Source organism: Neopelma chrysocephalum, unplaced genomic scaffold (genome assembly GCF_003984885.1).
Source record: "Neopelma chrysocephalum unplaced genomic scaffold, ASM398488v2 Primary Assembly neopelma1_96446, whole genome shotgun sequence".
Classification (NCBI taxonomy): domain Eukaryota; kingdom Metazoa; phylum Chordata; class Aves; order Passeriformes; family Pipridae; genus Neopelma; species Neopelma chrysocephalum.
In genome coordinates this window covers 479154-499143 of record NW_020925093.1, presented here as the reverse complement: position 1 = coordinate 499143, position 19990 = coordinate 479154, and the positions used below count along the sequence as shown (strand labels likewise).

The 19990-nt window shown below is 37.3% G+C and overlaps 1 protein-coding gene across 2 annotated transcripts in view; it reads left to right on the top strand.

The window, feature by feature from the left end:
• Positions 1 to 19990, top strand: part of PARP8 (poly(ADP-ribose) polymerase family member 8) — a 117452-nt gene that overhangs the window by 56577 nt on the left and 40885 nt on the right. For both annotated transcript variants that reach the window (XM_027708644.1, XM_027708645.1), the window contains 7 exons: positions 1522 to 1559; positions 6562 to 6651; positions 7975 to 8048; positions 10446 to 10523; positions 14814 to 14908; positions 18357 to 18417; positions 19476 to 19566. In XM_027708644.1, coding sequence (XP_027564445.1) covers positions 1522 to 1559; positions 6562 to 6651; positions 7975 to 8048; positions 10446 to 10523; positions 14814 to 14908; positions 18357 to 18417; positions 19476 to 19566 — 527 coding nt within the window. The remainder of the gene's footprint in view (positions 1 to 1521; positions 1560 to 6561; positions 6652 to 7974; positions 8049 to 10445; positions 10524 to 14813; positions 14909 to 18356; positions 18418 to 19475; positions 19567 to 19990) is intronic.

The following is a 19990-nucleotide window of genomic DNA, read 5'->3' as shown; positions in this document are numbered from 1 at the left end:
TTAGGGAAAATATTCCAAGATGAGGGGATACAGATGGTGCCTATTCCAAATGTCTAAAAAATAATTAAAAGAGAAAAATAATAATAAAATGTTGAATGTGTACAATGATGGGATTTTATCTGGCTTGAGTGAGACTGTCAAGAGTTGTGTGACGAAATCTGTGCTCAGCTGTAATAAACACTCCTGCTTCAATTTATGTGAACATTTGCAGATGTTGAAGAAACAGGCATCTTTGTCTCTTAATCAGACAATACATAAAATAATCTAGAATAGATGATGTGCAAAAACAAGTGACAGAGCTGTGTGTTAATAAATTGACTTATGGAAGCAAGTAGGAGGGACCTACTTTTTCATATTGATTGCCTGTTACAGTCACTGGATTGTGAAAGTGGAGCTCGTTTAACGCAAGTCCGTGAGAGAGAAAAGTTAAAAATCATACCTGGCTTCAGTTTCTTGTCTACATGGAAGCCATATTCATGTCCCTTAGAAAGATCCCCTGAACCAATTTTCAGCACTTTTTCATCAAGTACAATACACACTAAAATTTAGCAAGAGGACTGTGCCATCCTGCCTTTGTCTGCTTAACTCACTACAGACATGAATCTGTACTATGTATTATTTATATGAGTAAGTTGACACAATTTATAGGATTTAGAATTGGAAATAACATGAATTATGCAACAGAAAGCTTTCAATGTGGTGCAGAGTTGAATGTTTTTAATGCAAAAATGAAGATGCACACTTAAAACCAGAAGGACTTGATGGGTAATTAGATAACTGAGCAGCCTATTTGTCGTACTCTCAGCAGCAAGTTTAGTGAAGGTCTCCCTGGGTGGTAGGGAAAACAGACGTGGACTGAGCTGGAGGACCAGGATGGTATGTTTGAGTGACTCTTATCTGATGAAGCTGATTCAGGCAATGCACGTATTGAAGCTACACTTTAGTGTGACTGTGGTTCTTTCGAATTTGATTTGAACGCAGCTTGACCCAAAGGTCAGATATGACATAAAATGTGGAGTTTTGATAAGAGAATGGAGACCAAGCTATCCAGAGCCTTTGCTGAGACTCACAGGAATGTACAAAAGTGCCTCAGACAATGAGAAAGGCCTCCTACCGAGTCTTGAGTCAAACCCAAAAGCCAGATGCAGGGAAAACTGGGCTTTACTAGTTTTGGTGTTCAAAGAGTCAGAGTGACCTTTTTTTTTTTTAATCATACATACGGATATTGTGAAATGTTACTGTAAAGGGAATTTAGCGCAGCTTTGATACTCCTTTTAAGAAGGTTGAAATCAGGGTGTGCCAATTTAGTGAAGTAAGCTTTCAAAATGGGCATGATGCTCTTTATTTTCAGCTGAGCACTTCAGAAACCAGGAAAATAGCTATTACCTTCTGTCTGGAAATTGTCAAGAACCTATAAGTAAGCATAAAATAATACAGGTGCAGGAAAAAATGTTATGCCAGCAGTTAATGTTGTGGTTGTTTCTAATTTTGTTGTCGTTTCTTTTTCTTTCCTTTTTACAGTGTATCCTATTCAGTGCATGTCTCTGAGGATTACCCAGGTACAGTGCAACATTCTTGTACATGACACATGTATGCATGTTACCACAATTTGCTATATTTCAGATGGAAATATCTGAAAGGGTGTTAATGTCTTCCAGGTGCATCTTATGCTAATAATTTTCCATTAGTTAGAATATTGTCACAGTCATTTCTCCTTTTCAGGCATCATTTATCAGAAGGGTCAGGGTGAGAACACAGGTTCGTGAGTTTAGAGAGACCGGGGCTTGTAATGCTTTCCATGTCTGGAGCCAGCAGTGATAGGAGTGAGAAAGTGCCCTGACTCTCTTTGGCAAGATAAAGCTTGATCTTCAAGAATCTGAGCAGCCTGGCGCAGGGCCAGCAAAGAACTTCTGCATTAGACCTTGATGAGACTACTCATGTTCTCCAAGATAAGCCTGTGGGCTGTGCATTGATCCCTCTCAGGGTTAGTTGGAGCCAAGAATCCATGCAAGGACCTTCAGTAATGTTAGTTTGCAAAGCTGGGTTGGCAAAAGCATTTGTGTAACCATGCAGCCAGTCTCAACAAGGGGAATTATTCTTAGGAAAGACAACCAGGTAGTAGCAAAAGCTAGTTTTCAGGAAGCCTTTTTCCCCAATTTCCTTCACAAAGAGACTGCACAGGTAATTCAGGCAGCACAGGCTAGCAGAAACAGAAGAGGGAATCAGGGATGACATGTGCTGTGCAATTAATGGTACATGGTAGTACTGTCGGTTTGCACCACGCTATGCACCTGTGATTGTTGAATAGTGTAAGTACCATGAATGATATAAAACCCTCTGTACTTTTTTGATCTTTGTCCATAACATCTTTGTACTTTTTCTCAAAGAAATATTTCTTGTTTCTTTTAGAAGCTCAAAAGAAGTATGACTTTGATCTTCTTCACTGATGAGCAGCAGACTATGTCTGATCAAAACACCAGTGTTTGAAGCATATATACAAAAAAATCAACAGTGGTGCTAAAAACAATGGATTATGTGAAAGAATGCTAACAACCTTTATTAGATATATTTTTTAACCAATAAAAACTAGAGAGAAAATTATACTAATATTAGTCTATTCAATATGTAGAAAGGGGAGAAAGTAAGATTCAAAAAATGCACAGTCATAAATTGATTTACTGATTACTCCATTGGGCTGACAATGAATGGAGAGAAAAATGGTTGGAAAAAATCTTCACCATGTGTTATTAACAGTTTCTTCTACTAAACATTACAAAATTTTACCTCTGGGAACCCCTAACTAAATGGCAAGCTGGAGCACTGAACCAGCAGCAGTTACTCCCACAGCATATGAGATCTCATTTCCTGGCAAACACTTCTGTCTGACAGACCTCAAATTTCCCTTGTGAATGTTATTTGCAGCGTGTCCTGATGGCCTACAAGCCTGAGTGACTTTGTTGGCCTTAAAACCTGATGAATATTCTCTGCCATCACCCGCTATATTTTAAAGGCAGATAGCATTTGACTGTTTCACACTATAGCTAGCTTGGAGCACAGAGTAAACCTACACGTCTACTAATTAAAATCCAACTCTACAAGGCTTTGGAAGACCTGATTTCATTCACATCTCAAGGTTTTGCAGGATTTGTGTGTGCTTCATGATGAAGAGGTTCGTTAGGAATGCTAATGACTTTTTGCCATTTTACAACTTTGATCATAAAATACTTATTTTGACTTGGTGAACCAGATTCTTTGTCTCCTGTCTTTGTCCTAAATTTCTATCTTAACAGTACTGCTGACCATGGCTCTCTTCTCTGGTATGTGTTTTAAGGGATGTTTCAGGGACATGTCAGGCTGCGATGGTGTCAAGTCTGGAAAGCTCTCTCCTGATGTCCTCCTCAACTGGAAGGTGTTCTTCAAGTGCTGCTGCTAGTTGACAGAGTTCAGAGCAGCACGTGCTCATCAAATTAAATTTCTCACTGGATAAATCTCTATAGACCAAGGTTTAAGTCCATTATTGCATAGCTATACCAGACTTGTATCCTGTGTAGATTAAGAGTATGTAATACAGAGTGGGTCAAATTTGTAAATCCAGGACAGGGCTGTCATAGTTGATCATCAGATAAATTGCTAATGCATGCAATACATATATGAAAATAGAAGTCATGAAGTCACTATACAAATGATGTTGATTCAGCTAAAGTGATAACACCAGAAGTAAGAAGAGCTTTGAGTAATATGAGTAATATGCATACTCTCACTGTCTGCATTGCTGTTGTGTATGCAGCATCACCACCTTGGTACTGATAACTGTGTGTAGCTGTTGCTGAATTGCTTCATAAAACATCAAATACAAACAGCTGAGCATTAAATTGTACCTATGGAAACTGTAATGTGACGTGACAACTTTCAATAGTGGAAAGTGTTTGAAAGTTTCACATTGTGAATGAGAGCTAAAAATTTACTCACAAAGGTACACTGAAAACTTAACAGGAATAGTGCTGAGACAGTAACGTCTGAAAGTTACATATCCATTGCTGAAATTGTGAAAATAGAACTGAAAAGTTTAGTGGCAGGTAATAACAGTTCCAACAAAATACGTCTGTAACAATTTTCTCATAACATTGACACAACTGTTGAAACTAGTACTTCTAAGTAGCACTTATAGAATATAACATCAATGAGTAGTCTAAAGTCCTATTAATATGAATGTATCATGACTCCTGTGAGAGCTTTTACAGCAGTAAGCATTTTGCTAATGAATATATGTTCAGAATTATTTGTGTTGGCTGACATAAACTTGTAGAACTGCTGTAGTCTTTTAACCCACTGATTTGTGGGTTATATACCTGTTAGCAGAAACATTCTTTTCTTAGACATCATTAGACTGCAGCAGAGACGGAGAGAACCAGTTTGGCAGCAAGTAGTTTGCTGCATCCATCCACTAGGTCCAGGTACTAGGTCCTCCTCTTAAGAGGAGAGGTGTTCCTGAGTGTAGTGTGTTAGAAACTGGATGTTGAAGAAAACAAACCAAAGCCAATATCTTAATTTCAAGTTTCATCAGATTGATGGAAGATAAAAAAACCCCCTAATAACTGCCAAATAGAAAAGGAAAAAAATGCCAACTTGGCAGTGAAAATCATTATCCAGCTGCCAAGAAAGAATGACAGCGGACATAAAAACATAATAAAAATCTATAAAACCTATTACTATGCAGTCCTTTTTTCCATATATGTATGTGTATTCATTACAGAACATACTGCTTTTCCTAGTTTTTTTGTACAGCAATAAGCTGTAGCACAAGGATTTCCTTTCTCCCATCCTTATATATGGTGTTAGATATATTTAGAGCGAAATGGTGTCCTCACTTATCCCAGCTCATTAGACTCTATAGCAGTAACTTGCACTCTCCAGCCTGGAAAGGGATGGGCCTGTGTTGTTTATGCCCAAAATCTATCCAGCATGGTGCGGCTGACACTGAAATGGTGACAACAAGGTGGAGTATGCAAATAGAGGCAAGACAGGGCTTTTTGGAGAGTGTAAGATGCAGCTGTCCTGGAGGCATAGCTCAGTGCCTCTCCTGCCAGCAGACAAAAGTGGGAGGAGTGAATGCTGGCAGAAGGGACCCCACTTAAGTCGCATGATGCCGTGGCTCTAAAACATGTCCCTGTGCCCAGCGTGCAGCTGAGCAGACACCGACTGAGCTGATGGAGCAGGTTGCTGTGCCCACTGGAGCGCCCAGGAATCGGTGTTGGCCTCCTGCAGCATTGCCTGCACAAAGTCTGTGTGTGTTGAGCCAACCACAAATCGCTCACAGTGCCCTCGTGGGACAGCATGGGAGTGGAAGCAGGTGAAGGTGCAGGACAGTGTCAAACTCGGCAGATGCGTGTGAACGTGGTAGAAAGGCTATTTCCTAGGTGGCCAGGAAAACTCCAGGACCCATTTGTGTGTGGCAGTGTGGCTGCTGTTCTGCCCAGGTGGTGTGACACACCGTGCAAGGAATGGCTGGCAGCCCAGGCTCCCTCTTGATAAAGGTGGCTAAGATACAAAGGATGATATTACTGAATTTTCCTCTCAATTAATTTTAATGTCTTCAACATTTTACTGGAAGCACCTGGGTCAAAGGCTTCGAAGTTGCAGCAGTATGTTTGGAATTACTTGTGAGTTCATGAATTTTGCTAATGTGAAACTGGGTTGTTCAGAATTGTAATAGATAAGTCCTTCTTTCAGTTCTGTTATTTGTCTCTTTATCTGTATTATCTTAATTGTCAGCCTTTCTGCTCTAGAGCACAAGTTTCAATTCAGCCCAGATCATTAGAAAACAAAATACCATTACTGTCAAAGGTGGTTCAGCAATACATGCAAAATTAGCTTGTGCAGATAGTACACAAAATCTTGCCGCTTCTTGTTTGTTGTTGGTAAACGTTTGGTTGGAAAGCAAAAAAGCAACCAAACCAAAAAAACCAAACAGAACACAACCCTCAGGCTAATCCCTATATTTTTAAAGAAAATTTGGAATAGACTTATCATATTCATATCCATACCTAATGTTTTTGTTAAGTGGGATGACTTTTTGTTTTCCTGAATAAGGCACAGGAAAGGTTATCCACTGATCAGAGGACACTTCAAACAACCTTTATGTGAATAGACAAAATGAGGCATGGGTATTTTGCATAGTTGGCTGTTAATACCCAGCTCTCAGTGCAGCCTTCACTCTGCACGGCAGATCTAGCTTGAATTTTAGTATCAGGCATAGCAAAAAAAAAGTTGGCCACAGTAAGCCTTGTGGTTTGGTTCAGAGCACCTCTAGGTATGAGTCATAAAAGCCATGACATAGAACTCTAGGGGTTTGCTTCATAAAGGTTGGATCTGAATCTTCCATCCTTTCTTTTTGTTAACAATCTTAAAAGAAAAAAGCCAAACGCACCAGGAAGATAGTGCTTAGCTCCCCTAACCATCTTCAAAGTGGTTCCTTGTGGTACAAGGGTGGGACAAGAAACATGGGAAGGGGCTGGCAGAGCACAATGGGACTTCACCATGCAAAGTGTTTTTCTTTTGTAGATAACACTTATGTTTCCAGTTCTGATAACGATGAAGATGTGTTAGTCACAACAGAGCCAATTCCAGTAATTTTCCACCAAATTGCTACAGGTAATCTTATGTCTGGATAGTTTTATCAAGTTCATACTTTGTGAGGAAAGACAAGTCCACACTTAAAGGGAGATGTGTTAATGTGTACAGCTGTACAGTTTCTCACAGTCTTGCCATAGTAAATTGTCCTACTTTTGGAACAGAAGAAATTAAAATACCTCCTTTAAGGATCACCACATTTGTGTAGGCAAATGTATTTTATTCTTTTAATGTCTTGCAACCTGTGCTAGAGAAATTCCCCCTGAATAGTTAGAGGTGCTTAATACTTCTCAATTAAAAGGTTTTGTGTTCACATGCTTTAAACTTCACTAAATCTTCACCAAATCTTCACCATTGTAGATGAAATAGTCTGTAACTACCATTGCCTCTGGTGAATTATTTCAGGAAATTTCAAACAAAATGGTTCAGCTGTTTCACTAAATTAGACTATAGCAAAATGATATATTTTTTCCAAATGATTTTGGAAACCTCTCATTTTAAATTATTTCCTTTTAAGAACTATTTGATACACGGAAAGGTATGCTTGTCAGACATACAGGCATTTATACTGTATATAATAAAGGTTCGTGCATATTCCACAGAGACATTTTATATTTTAGCAGATAAATTCTCAGATTGTTTCAGGTTACTGAAGAAACTGCACAGACAGTCTTAATTCTGGTAGTTCTTCAGATAGGGACACTTGACTTTGTAATTTTTTTATTATTATTATTATTATTGTAAGTCTGTAGGGCTTTTTTTTGCATAACACAGAATTACTTTGAATTCCACTGGAAGACCAGTATGATCTCTGATCACCTGTTTCTGATCTCATTTGTACAGATGTAAATCAAGAGTAATTTTATTGAAGTGGGTGCAGTGGCACACAAACAAAATCTTGCTATTATAGTCAGAAGTTTGAAATTAATTTTACTTGCAAATACTTCTTTAATTTGAAAAGAAATGAAACCCATCATTTAAAATAGAGTGAAACCCCGTGTTTTATATGGAAGATGATCTGATTTAAGTTTCATGAGGGGTTTTGATTTTTCATTCTTTTATAAATTATACAAAATTAATGAATGATGCTAAATTGTAAATCGCAAATTGGCAAAAACAGATCTCCTGGATGGATCAGCTGAGTTTCAATTCACATTTAAAAACATGGGAGGTAGGGGCTTCCTAATTTTAGACTGTTGCATTGTAAACTCTTTGATGCATTTCATATCTGTAACTTTTTGTTCCTTATTTGCTCTCCTACTGCAGCTAAGAATTCCAAGTCTGCTTATGCAAAATTATTTCACATTTTTTCACATATATTCCCTATTTTCTTTTTTTTTAAAGAATTAATAAGAAAAAACAGTGATGTCAACTATTGCTTATCCATAAAATCAAAGTTACAGAGGGAGAATGGAGAGGTATGTATTTCTTGTATGCATATTTTTACAGAAATTATTTTAAGAAACAGCAGTAAATAATAAAATATGAATGGTTACCACAGACTTCCTATCAAAGTGTGCTTATGCAATCTGTACATGTTTACACATTTTAAAACCTGAGCATGTTTCATGTGTGGATGAACCAGCGATTCACTTAATTGTGATAGAAATTCTCCTCCTATCCTAGGAAATGTGGTTTTGACATTTATCTCATTTTTTTGTTCAATAGTGGTGTAGACCCTGTCTGCCCGAAAAATACAGCTCTCCTGGAGAAGTAGATTGTGATTCCATTACCTTTTAGCCTGCTCTTGCACATGAGACCACATCCCAATTATTTGGCTCACTGCTTCTTCATGCAGCCTGCAGCAGTCCCACTGGAGACTCTAGACCTCTGCTTGACTCTCCTCACCATAAGTAGGGTCTTGAGTATTAAGGTCTTCCAGTCATGGTTGTATTTATGCTGTACCTGGTGCTAATCACTCCCTGACCAGTCTCACTGAGACATTAAGAAAGCAGTTGCACTAATGAGAAGTCTGCAAGGCTTGACAGTGTTACGGGCTCAAAGAAAGTACCACATAGGCTCCTACCTCAAGCATTGTCAGGAACTCAGGTGCTTGACTTAAGATTTCCTTTGGTAAGATGGATGCTGTTTCTTGACAACTGTGTTTAAGGCTACAATCTGTATTTGACCCTGGAAAGGGAGGATAAGCATGTCTAGATGCTGTATGCATCGTTAGTTTTTTCTTAGTAAATGAAACTTGATTTGATGTAAAAAACTGCACTGAAAATACTTTGCTTCTACTGGCTCATTATTGTATTCAGTGCTCTGTAAACATGGGAAAATTCGAGTATGGGAAGAATTCACCCATTTGATTAAAAGCCTGCGGTATAATTAGCTTCTGTGGGACAGGATTTGAGCTTTTATTTTGTTTTTAGTTGAACAAGGTATTTAAATGTGAAAGTACTGAAAATAAAAGCCCTTTATAGAAAGTCTCTAATACTGACCATTTCTGTTGGCTACACAGTTGAAGGTTCAGTTAGGATATGATTAGTTTTTCACTATTCTAATGTGAGTGTTTTGGTTTTTGTGTGGAATTTTTGTTCAGTTGAGTCCTGTTCTAAAATAGATTTCCCTTTGAGGTAAGGTTATTATAAAACAAAGAAGAATAAAGCAATTTTATTTCTTTTCAGTGAAGTAGAAGCAGAAATTATTTTTATGCCTTGTCGTACAAAATTGCAACGAGATTTGTCAAAATACAATTTTTACACTGTATATATACATACAGTGAATAGAGCAGAATTTTAAAGGCAGAGATAGGGAAATGGGATTACAATGTCTGACCGTAGAAATTGTTGATAGAGGTATATTTTGGCATTCATGACTATAGAATTTAGGGGTAATGTCTGTTATTTGATTCATACATCTGATTTCTGTTTCATTACAGCAGTTCTGTGCAGGACATAAATAAAAAAGAAGCAGCTGGTACATCATGTTCAGATTAAAGTGAAGAATTGCAATTTTAACAGGTGGTCTTTAGGGGTTCCTAGTCAGCATAGGTCATAGAAATAACGTATGCATTGTGGGAAACAAGAATTAATATCTCAAGCAATTGCATAATTATAAGAAAGGGTTCCATTCTTGGGAAACAGAATATAACATTTCATCTCATGCTGAGTTGCAGTCTGTACCATGATCACTTCTATTTACTTGATGCAATTATTCACAGGGCAGCTTATTTAGAGCAGGTTTTAATTAGGTAAGCATATGACTACCTAATCCTTAACTTTTCACTGTCTCGGAGCACAGCTAGTCAGAAAATTAAGTTTGACCTTTTCTGGCATCAGCATGGACTTTCTGTTAAAAAGAGTAATAAGCCAGTGGTGTGTCAGTTTTTCACAGAAGGAAATGTTAGATATTCTGTGTTTGGAATCAAATTATTTCCTTAAAGTGTTTGAGTTTATTTACAAGACTAAAGTAAAATAAAATTGCTAGGTCGCTGAAACAGCAAAAGAACTAGTCCAGAACCAGTCTTGGTGGGTAAGTTAAGCTTTGTTTAGCAAAGAGTGAAGTATCCCTGCATAGTCTGCTGAATTATCCAGTTCTTTAAAATACCACACTGTGTCTGTAGCCAGACAAGAATTATCGTTCCAACATATATTCAGGTATTTTTATATACCCTGTATTAGGTGCTTGTTTTCTCTGATATTTCACTATTCTTACAACTGACCTTCTGGAAAAATTATAATTAAAGATCTCTTAAGAAAGGATGCTATGAGCTTATTTGTAAAAAAGTAATTCTTGTAGTTATATTTAGAGCTATAAATGCAAGATCAGCATATTACTTTTATCATAGTTAACTTTCCTTTTTCATTAAGGAGTCACGGCACAACAGCACAGTTGAAGACGACTCTGAAGGAGATAATGATTCTGAGGAATTTTATTATGGAGGACAGGTAAGGGAGAAAACTTTGCCCAATTTTCAAAAAAAGTAGTATTTGAAAGTTCTTTTTGTTCGTTCCATTATAAATTTATGATGTTTCATTATGTTATGGATAGAGTACCATGAGTATATGTACGTAGTATTTTGTAGCAGAAATATTGTTATACTTTATCTCAAACTCAAAATAAGATTACATTGTTTACATCTGCAAAGCTGTTAGAATGGAAAAAGCAAATATTCTCCAAGAAGCTTGAAAATAGAAGCTAGTTGCTTACTTCCAGGAAATAGCTTATCCCATTATTGATACAAATCTGGCTGGGAAGGCCTGCTGGATCCAAATCTGTTTCCTTCTGGAGAACTGCCATTTTTTAAAGTCAAGAGCACTGCATTTTAATGGTAAAAATGGTTATTACAAAACAGTTTTGGTTCAGGCAGTTCTTCTGAGCTCTACAGCAACATTCACCTTGAAAAATGCAGCATATTTTAGATGAAAGTACTGCTCTATGTCTTTCCTTCTTGTTTCCTCAGCAAAATTAATTATTACATTCTCTTATGTGTTGGGAAATAAAATCTTTTCATACCTTTTCCTTTCACAATGTGCTTCACACTGCTAGTCTCTTTATGTAGATTTCTTATTTTTTAGCCTAAATGTTTCCCCAAGGAATCATTCCTCACTTTACGTTATTAGAACTGTTTATTTCAATGAACATTTTAACAAATTACGGTTGCTGATTATGAAAGTTGTCGCTGCCTCAGCCTTGAGTCTGAAGCCATCCATGCCCTGGATGCAGAGCCAAGGCTGCAGGAGTACGCCAGCAGTGCCAGCAGGGTGGGTTGGTGCAGAGAGCGTGGGATGCTGATGAGCAGGACATTGCTGAGCCTCTTCTCTTGCAGAGCCAACAGTGTTGTGGGGTTTGAACACAAAATACATGTCAAGGTTCTTTACAGTTAAAAAAAAAAAAGACATGCCCCTGAAAAGCTATTAAAAGTTATATTGAAAGTGGAACTGAAAAAATGTATTTTCAGTGTCAGAAATAACTAGCATGGGGTATTGACTCATGTTCACTTTAGAAATGACTGCAGGAATTGCCTCCCTTCAGCTGCTGACTCCTACAGCCCCATGCTGGCAAGTGCTGGGGAGGACCATACACATAATTCAGTGCAAAGAGCGATGTCTTATTTTAATCTGCCTGAGAAGAAAAAGCTTCTGATCTTGCCCTGTAGTGATGAGTTGTGTGTGCTGGCTTCACTTTTCAACTCTGAAGAAAGGGCAGTAACCTCAAGGTGAAGGAAAAGGCAGAAAACAGCTGGGAGTGCTTGTTTCTTGAACCACAGCTAATAGATTTGGTAAAGGATGCCTGCCAGTGCCCAAATGAATGAATAAATATTAACACTGCCTATGAGACATGAACACAGAGAACAAGCGGTACCTCATTTTGCAAGGTGTAAAAAAGCTGTGTAATAGGCAAGACTAGTTAGAATTTAGTTGCTTATATTAAAGTCGAAACTGCATTATATTACATTGTCTTCTTTTTAAGGTAATACATTTAACTGAAGGAATTGTAACTGGCAAAAAAAAAATTAGATTTCCAATAAAAATAAAATATCAGATGATTGTGAATGTCTTAAGTATAGAATATCCAAAACACAAAATACAGAGAACAAGGGATGGGGGGAAGCATCACAGAAAGTGTATTTAACAAGAAAAAAAGAGGAAATTTTGAATTTAAAATTTCGTGGTCAAAAAGACAAAATTCTAAAGAAGACCTGTAGAATTGAAGAAAATACTGAGGGCTCAGAAAATGAATAGCAAATCAGGTAATAAACAAAGTCCCTCAAAAGATAAAAGGAACAATCCTTTTTCAAACAGTGTTTGTAAGATGTTAAGTGAGCACCAGGTGTATTGGAAAGACAAAAGAGTTGACTATATGTGTGGGGAACAAGCAAGGCAAGCTCCTTCATTTGAGACAAGTGTGTGCTGTGTCCACAGAGAAAGGGGACAAAAATAGTGACTTTAGCAACTAGTGGGAAGAGATGCCAGTGTAATTGTGTGCAGTACCGTTGGGAAAGATGGAGGGCTGGATAATTCTTAGCATTTCTGAATGGTTATAGCTGGAAAGACAGGAGAGCCACTGATGATGAAACAAGGACCATGGAAGATGGGAAATGGCATTTGATGGGCAGTGAGAAGAGCAAGCTTTTGCTTGTAAATTAAATGTTTGTATTCACTTCCTAGGCACCTGCTTGTAATCCCCCCTAAGTATTTAATGGATAAATACTTAAAAGTAGCTAAGTGGTTTAATGACCTAAGACCTATTGATTTTGAAAGGGATTTACATTTGTAAATCACTTAATCTCCTCTTAAAAACCACCTTTTGTCATTGTGTGGGGCAAAATAATCTGAATAAAGTTTTATATTAAAAACTGAGACTTTCTAGACACAGATCTTTCAGTCAGAGCTAAAAAGCCTTTATATTCACTTTCTCTGCAACTCTTTGTTAATTCTTGCTTTGAATCTCTATATTCTACATTTGCAAATGAGAACCAGTAATGAAAACAGTAATACTACTGCCTTTGGCTCTCTCTCTGCCTCCCTATTGTTCTTCAGTTACAGGACATAGTTGAAAATGCAGAAATACAAAACTCAGACAGTCTCCTCTGCGTACATCAGCGTGTCTGTGGCACTAATTCAGGAGTGAAAAGTACCATACTGTGGTCCTAAAATATGCCAGAACACTGCTTTGTTTCCTTTTTGAGTTTATAGCCTCTTAGCATCAGAAAATAGATAACAAAAAGCATTATGTTGAGCAGTTCAGTGTTCTGCACAGTGTTCCTTTTGGATTTTACTGTTATTGCTACATAAGACTGATTTAAAAATCTTGTTTAGGACCAACAAAGGTGGCAAGTGCAGCCCAACTGTGATTTGTGAAATGAATGCTGTGCTCTCTTTGGAAGCAGGACAGCAATTATTTATGCATCTTTAAAGAATTCTTCTTTGAGTAATGAGCATGTAAAAAGGATTGGTTTCCCCCTACTTAAAGTGAAAAAAAATTGCAAGGTCTTCTTCCCATGCTCTTCTACTTGGAAAATTGTTCTAACATGCCTACCCAAACTAAGGAAGGATATTTTATAAACCTTCTGATATGAATATCATTGATACCTCTGGTAAATACATGCCTATGGTATGCTGATGAATTCTGTGCCTTGTATTTGAAGAAGTCTAGTTAAATTATTCTTTACTCGTTTTCACATGTAAAAAAGTGATCATCTGATTATTATTTTAAAACTATTGATATTTAATTAGATTGAAACGCACATCTCTAAAGATCAGAGCTGAAAGTGTCACAGCACTGGTTTTCTACAGATTGGGATGTACAAATGGAAGAAGCAGTAGTGCAGTTGGATGCAGCTTTGCAATAGCAAGAATTGTCTACAGGAATTCCTCTATAAGGATGTAGATATGTGTACGTCTAAAGGGATAAACTAAACTCTAGTGCTTTGCTCTCTGAATTTGTCAAAGGTACAGAGCAAATCCTACACTCATTTTTTAATTTGTCCAAATCTAGGGAGTTCATTGACTTCTATGGAATTACTGTCATTCTAATAGTTATAAAGAAGTAAATTTAGGATCACACAATTAGGATTATATTTCTTGAGAAGGTGGTAATAATGGGCAGATTTTTAATAGATTGTTACATGCCTAACGAGGTATTTTTGATCTTGTAGAAGAGAGGAGGATATTAATTATTTTTACTTCATATATTCCAACCAAGCCAGCTCACAAGTTTTGCTTTATATTGTTAGCACAAACATAACTTTTTTCCATTTTTCATGTAGAGTTTGAAAAAAAGAAAAGGGGTGGAGGTGTTGGTGTCTAAATAGGTGTTTCGTTACGCCTAGTGTATGTGAGAGTGTGACAACAAGAATGAGTGAGCAAACCTTTGTCCTGTAGTGGTTGGACTGGGATGATAAGACTGGGGAGATTTGGTTCTTATCCTGCTTAACATTTTTGAAATACAGAAGTGTCCCAGAACAAACCGTGGGACAGAATAGGACAGATAGATGAGACTCCACAAACAGCTGGACCCTCAAAACTTTTCAAGGCAGAGGTGCCTGCTTTGAAAATCTCATTACTTAGCAGAATAGATGGCCTCAGTGCTTCAGCTAATCAACAATGTGTCTTTTCTGAGCATGGCATTAAGGAATCTTAATGCAATATATTTTGCAGGGGGAACTTTCAAGAGCCTAGATACATGCCAGTAATGAAATAAGAACTCCCAAGATATTTTTCTTTCCCCAATAGGTTAGCTATGATGGAGAACTTCACAAGCACCCACAGCTCGAGGCTGATTTGACAGCTGTGAGAGAGATCTATGGACCTAATGCAGTATCTCTCAGGTACGTCATTGACCTTACTGTATTGTGGAGCCTTTAATATTTTGGATATTGAGTTCCATGTGGACCTTCCCTGACTGCTGAAGCACTAGTCTCTTCTGGTGAAGAAATGCAGAAAGCATGTTGTGTCGCAAAAGAAAGGAGCGCTGCAAACGAGCAATAATGCTGGGGTTTCATTTTTTTGTTTAGGTTTGGTTTTTGTTGTTGTTGTTCAGTATGGGTACAAGTGGCTGTGCTGAGAACAAGCCCTGGAAGCCTGTTCTGAAACATCATTGTCTTTTACAGTCCTAGTGGTATTTGATCAGGCTGTTGTATTTTGTTGAAAATTACTAATCAACATTTCTCTAAACCCTTGTTAAACTCCTTTTCTGTCATATTCTGTGTATTGCCCTGGAGGTGAACAAGAGGAATGATAAGTGGTTTAATAAATATTTTCCTTAGGGAAGGACTGAAGGAATTGGATTTGTCTAGTCTAGAAAAAAGAGAAGGAAAAAACACAGTGACAGTTTTTCTTCTTCAAAAAAGCTGTTTGTAGGTAGAGGGAATGATCAAATATTCTGTATTGTCATCATGAGAGAGACAATAAAAAACTAGGATTTCATTAGAGGTTAGGGAAGCTTTCTAACTGTGGGAATCTAAAGTATCCTACACAGGGAAGTGGTGGAACCTCAGTTAGATATGGATTGCTAAGAGTAACTACACAAAAATTCTATTGGACGTAGATAAGCATGCATGATTCTGCCATAGGCCATATCTATATGATATTTCAAATATGCTTCAGGTATTTATAACTTTATTTTCCATCTGTTTAATCTTAATAATTTCATAAAAATAACAGGTAGGCAAGATGTAACAGACCTGTCAGAAGTATTGCAAGGAAAATATCCAAGTTGTCATACAGACCAAGTAATAAAATGGAGATAAGATAATAATCTTAGGCATACATATACTACAAGTAATTATGTCCATTAATCTCTAAACATATTTTGTCGTAAGAAGAGAGAACATGCCTACAACTATGGTGTACTACACCTGTTCAGATTAAGTGGAAATTTGCTACATTTTGAGGACTTGAGTAGTTGTGTGTGGGTTTAGAAAGTGAATGACATAAGTTATCAGTTGCCAAACTGATAACTATGAAATTGAGAATATCTTGATAATAAGTTTCCTCACACTCCTAAAATTGAAATATTGTATGTAACCTTTCAGAAACTTTATTGCATCTAATTTATTGAATCAATTGTTTCACTGGAAGCATTGTGATCCCCTTGAGCTCAATGTAGTAGAAATTGGCTTCTGTGACTGCTTTTGGCATGCGTAAAACTTGAATGCTTCATCCACTCTCTTGAGGTTGAAAATACTTAGAAATTCTTGGAAATAAAAACCACAGCATTAGGCATTCAGTTTCATCACTCTGCTGCAGCTCCACTTCTCTGAGGAGAGAGAAGTTTGCATGACAGGGAGGTCTACTAAGATGCATATTTCCCACTAAGTTGACCCTCTTTTGCATAGTCTTTTGCTGTCACAGAGTCAGCTGTACATGTAAAAGTTAGGTGCCTATACCAGCGTGCTTTTCACCACTGCTCTTAGAAATCTGGCCACAAAAGCCATGAGAAGGTGATCCATCCAACTGATCCAAACTCTTCTGTATCTCTTTACATCGTTTATGCATTGATGGACAGAGGAACTCTGGGAGCTTCAAAACCAAGTTATGTTCATGAAGCCATTTTAGGCAGCAGATCATAAGCTGCAGGTGTTGGAATAAAACATAATTTCTTCCTCACTTTCAGTTTGGGAAATTTAAACTAGAGTCAGCATCATGTGTCTAAAATCCATCTTCTAAGATGGTGGTGTATTGGGGGCAAAGGGATTTCAGTGAATATGGAAGTTTCACAGCTGGAAGTAATTTTTATCTTGCTCTTTCTTCCACTAATACTTCTGTTACATTAGTTCAACTGTGCTTCTGTTTAATTTATAAAATTATGCTTGTTAACAGCCCTTTGAATCTCAGTCATGTGGGTAGCACCAGCCCACATTCATAAATATTACTTAAGAGTGCATAACAATCTTTGGATCTTCTGGAAAATGAACAAAAAAAACCTCATGGCACTGTTGTGTAGTTTAGTGGCTAAGCCATTCAGTAAGTGGAGAGCTCACTCACTGTTTCAAAGACAGGTTTTCAGTGAATTGTAGGAGGTCAGCAAGTGCCTGTACAGTTCTGGCTGGGGTGACGTTGGAGGAGCTGTAAGTGTGGCTTACAGCTGTAAGTGTGGGAAGCCTCCTGTAATACAGCTCTGTCCAGCCATTCACCTGCCCTGTGTGTGCCATGTGTGGACACATCAGATCTAGAGAGAGAACTCGGGTTTGCCCTGACCAGAGAGAGCTACTGGATTGCCAAGGTTTGGTGGACGGGGCTGTCTTTGCCAAACTTAACAAGACGCCAAGCAACTTCCAGTGCAAACTCAGTCCTACCATGGCTGAGATGCCACTTAGGTAGGAGACTGTTATATTCAGAAAAAATTTTAGTATTTCGAAATTGTCTTATGGGCTTACTAATGCTCAACTGGTGCTATGTACTTCAGTCTGGTTTAATAGAAAAGCATGGAAGTCACCATGAGAACAAGCATATGAATGCAGTGTAAAGAAAACAAAATAGTGACTAGAAGCTAATCTGTAAAAAATTTTTACAGTATTGAACACTTAAGTAATTTAATTAAAAAGGAAAGCAGTTTTTTTATTCAGGTGCATGAATGAGTATTTTCTAGGGTTGTTTTTCAGAAGTCTTCAAGTATGTAGGGGAGGGCAATCCAAGTGAGTCAGAAAATAAGAGGCAGAAAAGTCACAGTTTAAATGTAGGATTTCAATGGCAATGGAATACCTGTGAATATAAGTTAAATCTGAACCTTGAGAATTCCAGCAATACAACACATAAGAGACAAAAAAGGCAACTATTGCCTTGAGCACATTACAGGGCAGTCTTTAATTTTGACAAACAAATGCTTGAATGTATGAAGCAATCCCCCCAGTATAATATGTTATCTAGGATATGTTTTATTTGTCTACAATGATTTCTCTCTAGCCTCTTCTTAGGTTACTGGTTGTTAATACTAGCTGAAAAACTTTTGAAAATTACAGGCGCAGCATGTGACTATTAATTTTCTTTGTTTATTTGTGGAATACGTGACAAAAATACATAGCAGCAATAGAGAGATTTTGGGGGAAGAAGAAGAAAAGATTTATCCTGTTTAAGCAAGATTCTCTGAAAAAAACTTACAGTGCAGCAGACAGTCACCCACTGGGAATATCAATCCAATCTATGTAAATGTGTATTTGATAACCATTCTGATTTTACAGACAAGATTATCCTTTATAAAATCTTCCCTGTTGTAAGTATTCCTGGGTTGAGAAGTATCTTAAAGAGCTCTAATGTAATGTAATTCTTTTCTTTCAGGGAATATGGAGCCATTGATGATGTAGATATTGATCTACATATTGATGTTAGCTTTCTTGATGTAAGTGATCTAATCACAGAATTACATAATGAACATTAATACCCATTTAATTTTGGGACACATCAGACTCTCTAGACAACCAGTGAGACTTTCCTTTTGTGGAGACTTGATCTTCACAAGTGGCTGTCACATTATTGATTGATACTCAGTGGAAAGATTTTGTTTTCCTTTTATGATCACATTGTTAAAATGCTTTGTAGGTTTTTATTTGCTGCATGTGTATTTCCTTTCAAATGTGCTTTGTGAATGGTAAATGTTTTAACAAATATAAATGAAATACTTTTTTTTTATTATTATTATCCTAGACATTAATCAGGTAAAAGCATTTAAGCATTTCTTACAGCCTTGAAGGGAAGAGGGCCTTGGCTGGAGTGCTTCTTTACAATGATTAGGGAGAGGCAGTGGTGCTGTCGACGGGCAGCATGGCTTCTGTAACAGTTTGCTGTCATTAACTTCACACTTCCTCACTGCATCTGTGCAGTAGCTTCCTGGACTCTAGGTAAAGAATAAAAATTAGAACTTTTAAGGGCATCATTAGCTTCTGCACAGATATGCCATATTTTTAGGTTAGCACAGCATATAAGACAGTTACTCTTGGGCTTTATGTATTTAAGAAATTTTTTTTCTTAAAAATTAAGGATATAAGAAAATTGTTGAATTATTTAGATCAGTCTTGAAGAACAAAACTTTTGTTTGCCCTCTGTTATGGTGTTAGTTTCTGTTCTGTCTTTGTTTACTCGTTTGCCTCTCAACTTTGAAGCAGTATCTGTTGATAGATGGGAATGTATCTGCCTGCACTGTACATGCAGTGTTGTGTATAAACCTGTGCTTGGTTTAAATGAGTTCACTCAAGAACTGGAAGTAGACTGACACTGCTCTTGGGGGCATTAACAGGCAATAATTTGTCCTAAGTCTCAAGTGTAATGTTGGAGTAGATATTACACAACTGAGTAGATGTATGGATGGTGTTTATAGCTACCCTGAGGTAGACTGACAAAATGCAGCAGTTCCTCAAGATGGCTAATTGTGTCTGTTGTTTTCTTTTTATCTTAAACTAGGAAGAGATTGCTGTGGCTTGGGATGTGATTCGCACAGAGCCTATCATAGTGCGGTTGCACTGTTCACTTACACAATACTTAAATGGTCCAGGTTGGTCAATTGTGTTTTCTTCTTGTGCCTTGTATGGTGTCTGACCAAATCTTTGACCCTGCATGTACCTACTTCTACTGCTGGTAGGAGTCTTATTGGTTTGAAATTAAGCTGGCTTATATTTGCATGGCTATGCACTCTATAATGACACATGCATCTAATTTAAACTTGCATAGCTGGAGTTTTAGAACTTGTTTTCCTGATGTCCTTTGAGATGCAACTGCTTTGCCTAGAGTTAAGGAATAAAGATCTGCAGTTCCTAATATGTGATTTCCTGATTTTGGAAATCAAGCATGATCTGCACAGATGAGATAAGACTGATAATGAAGATGTACACAGCACATTAACATGCCCTTTTTCACACACCTTTGAAGAATCAGCCACAATAATTATCCTTTCAGCTTCTGATTTCTATATGAGCATG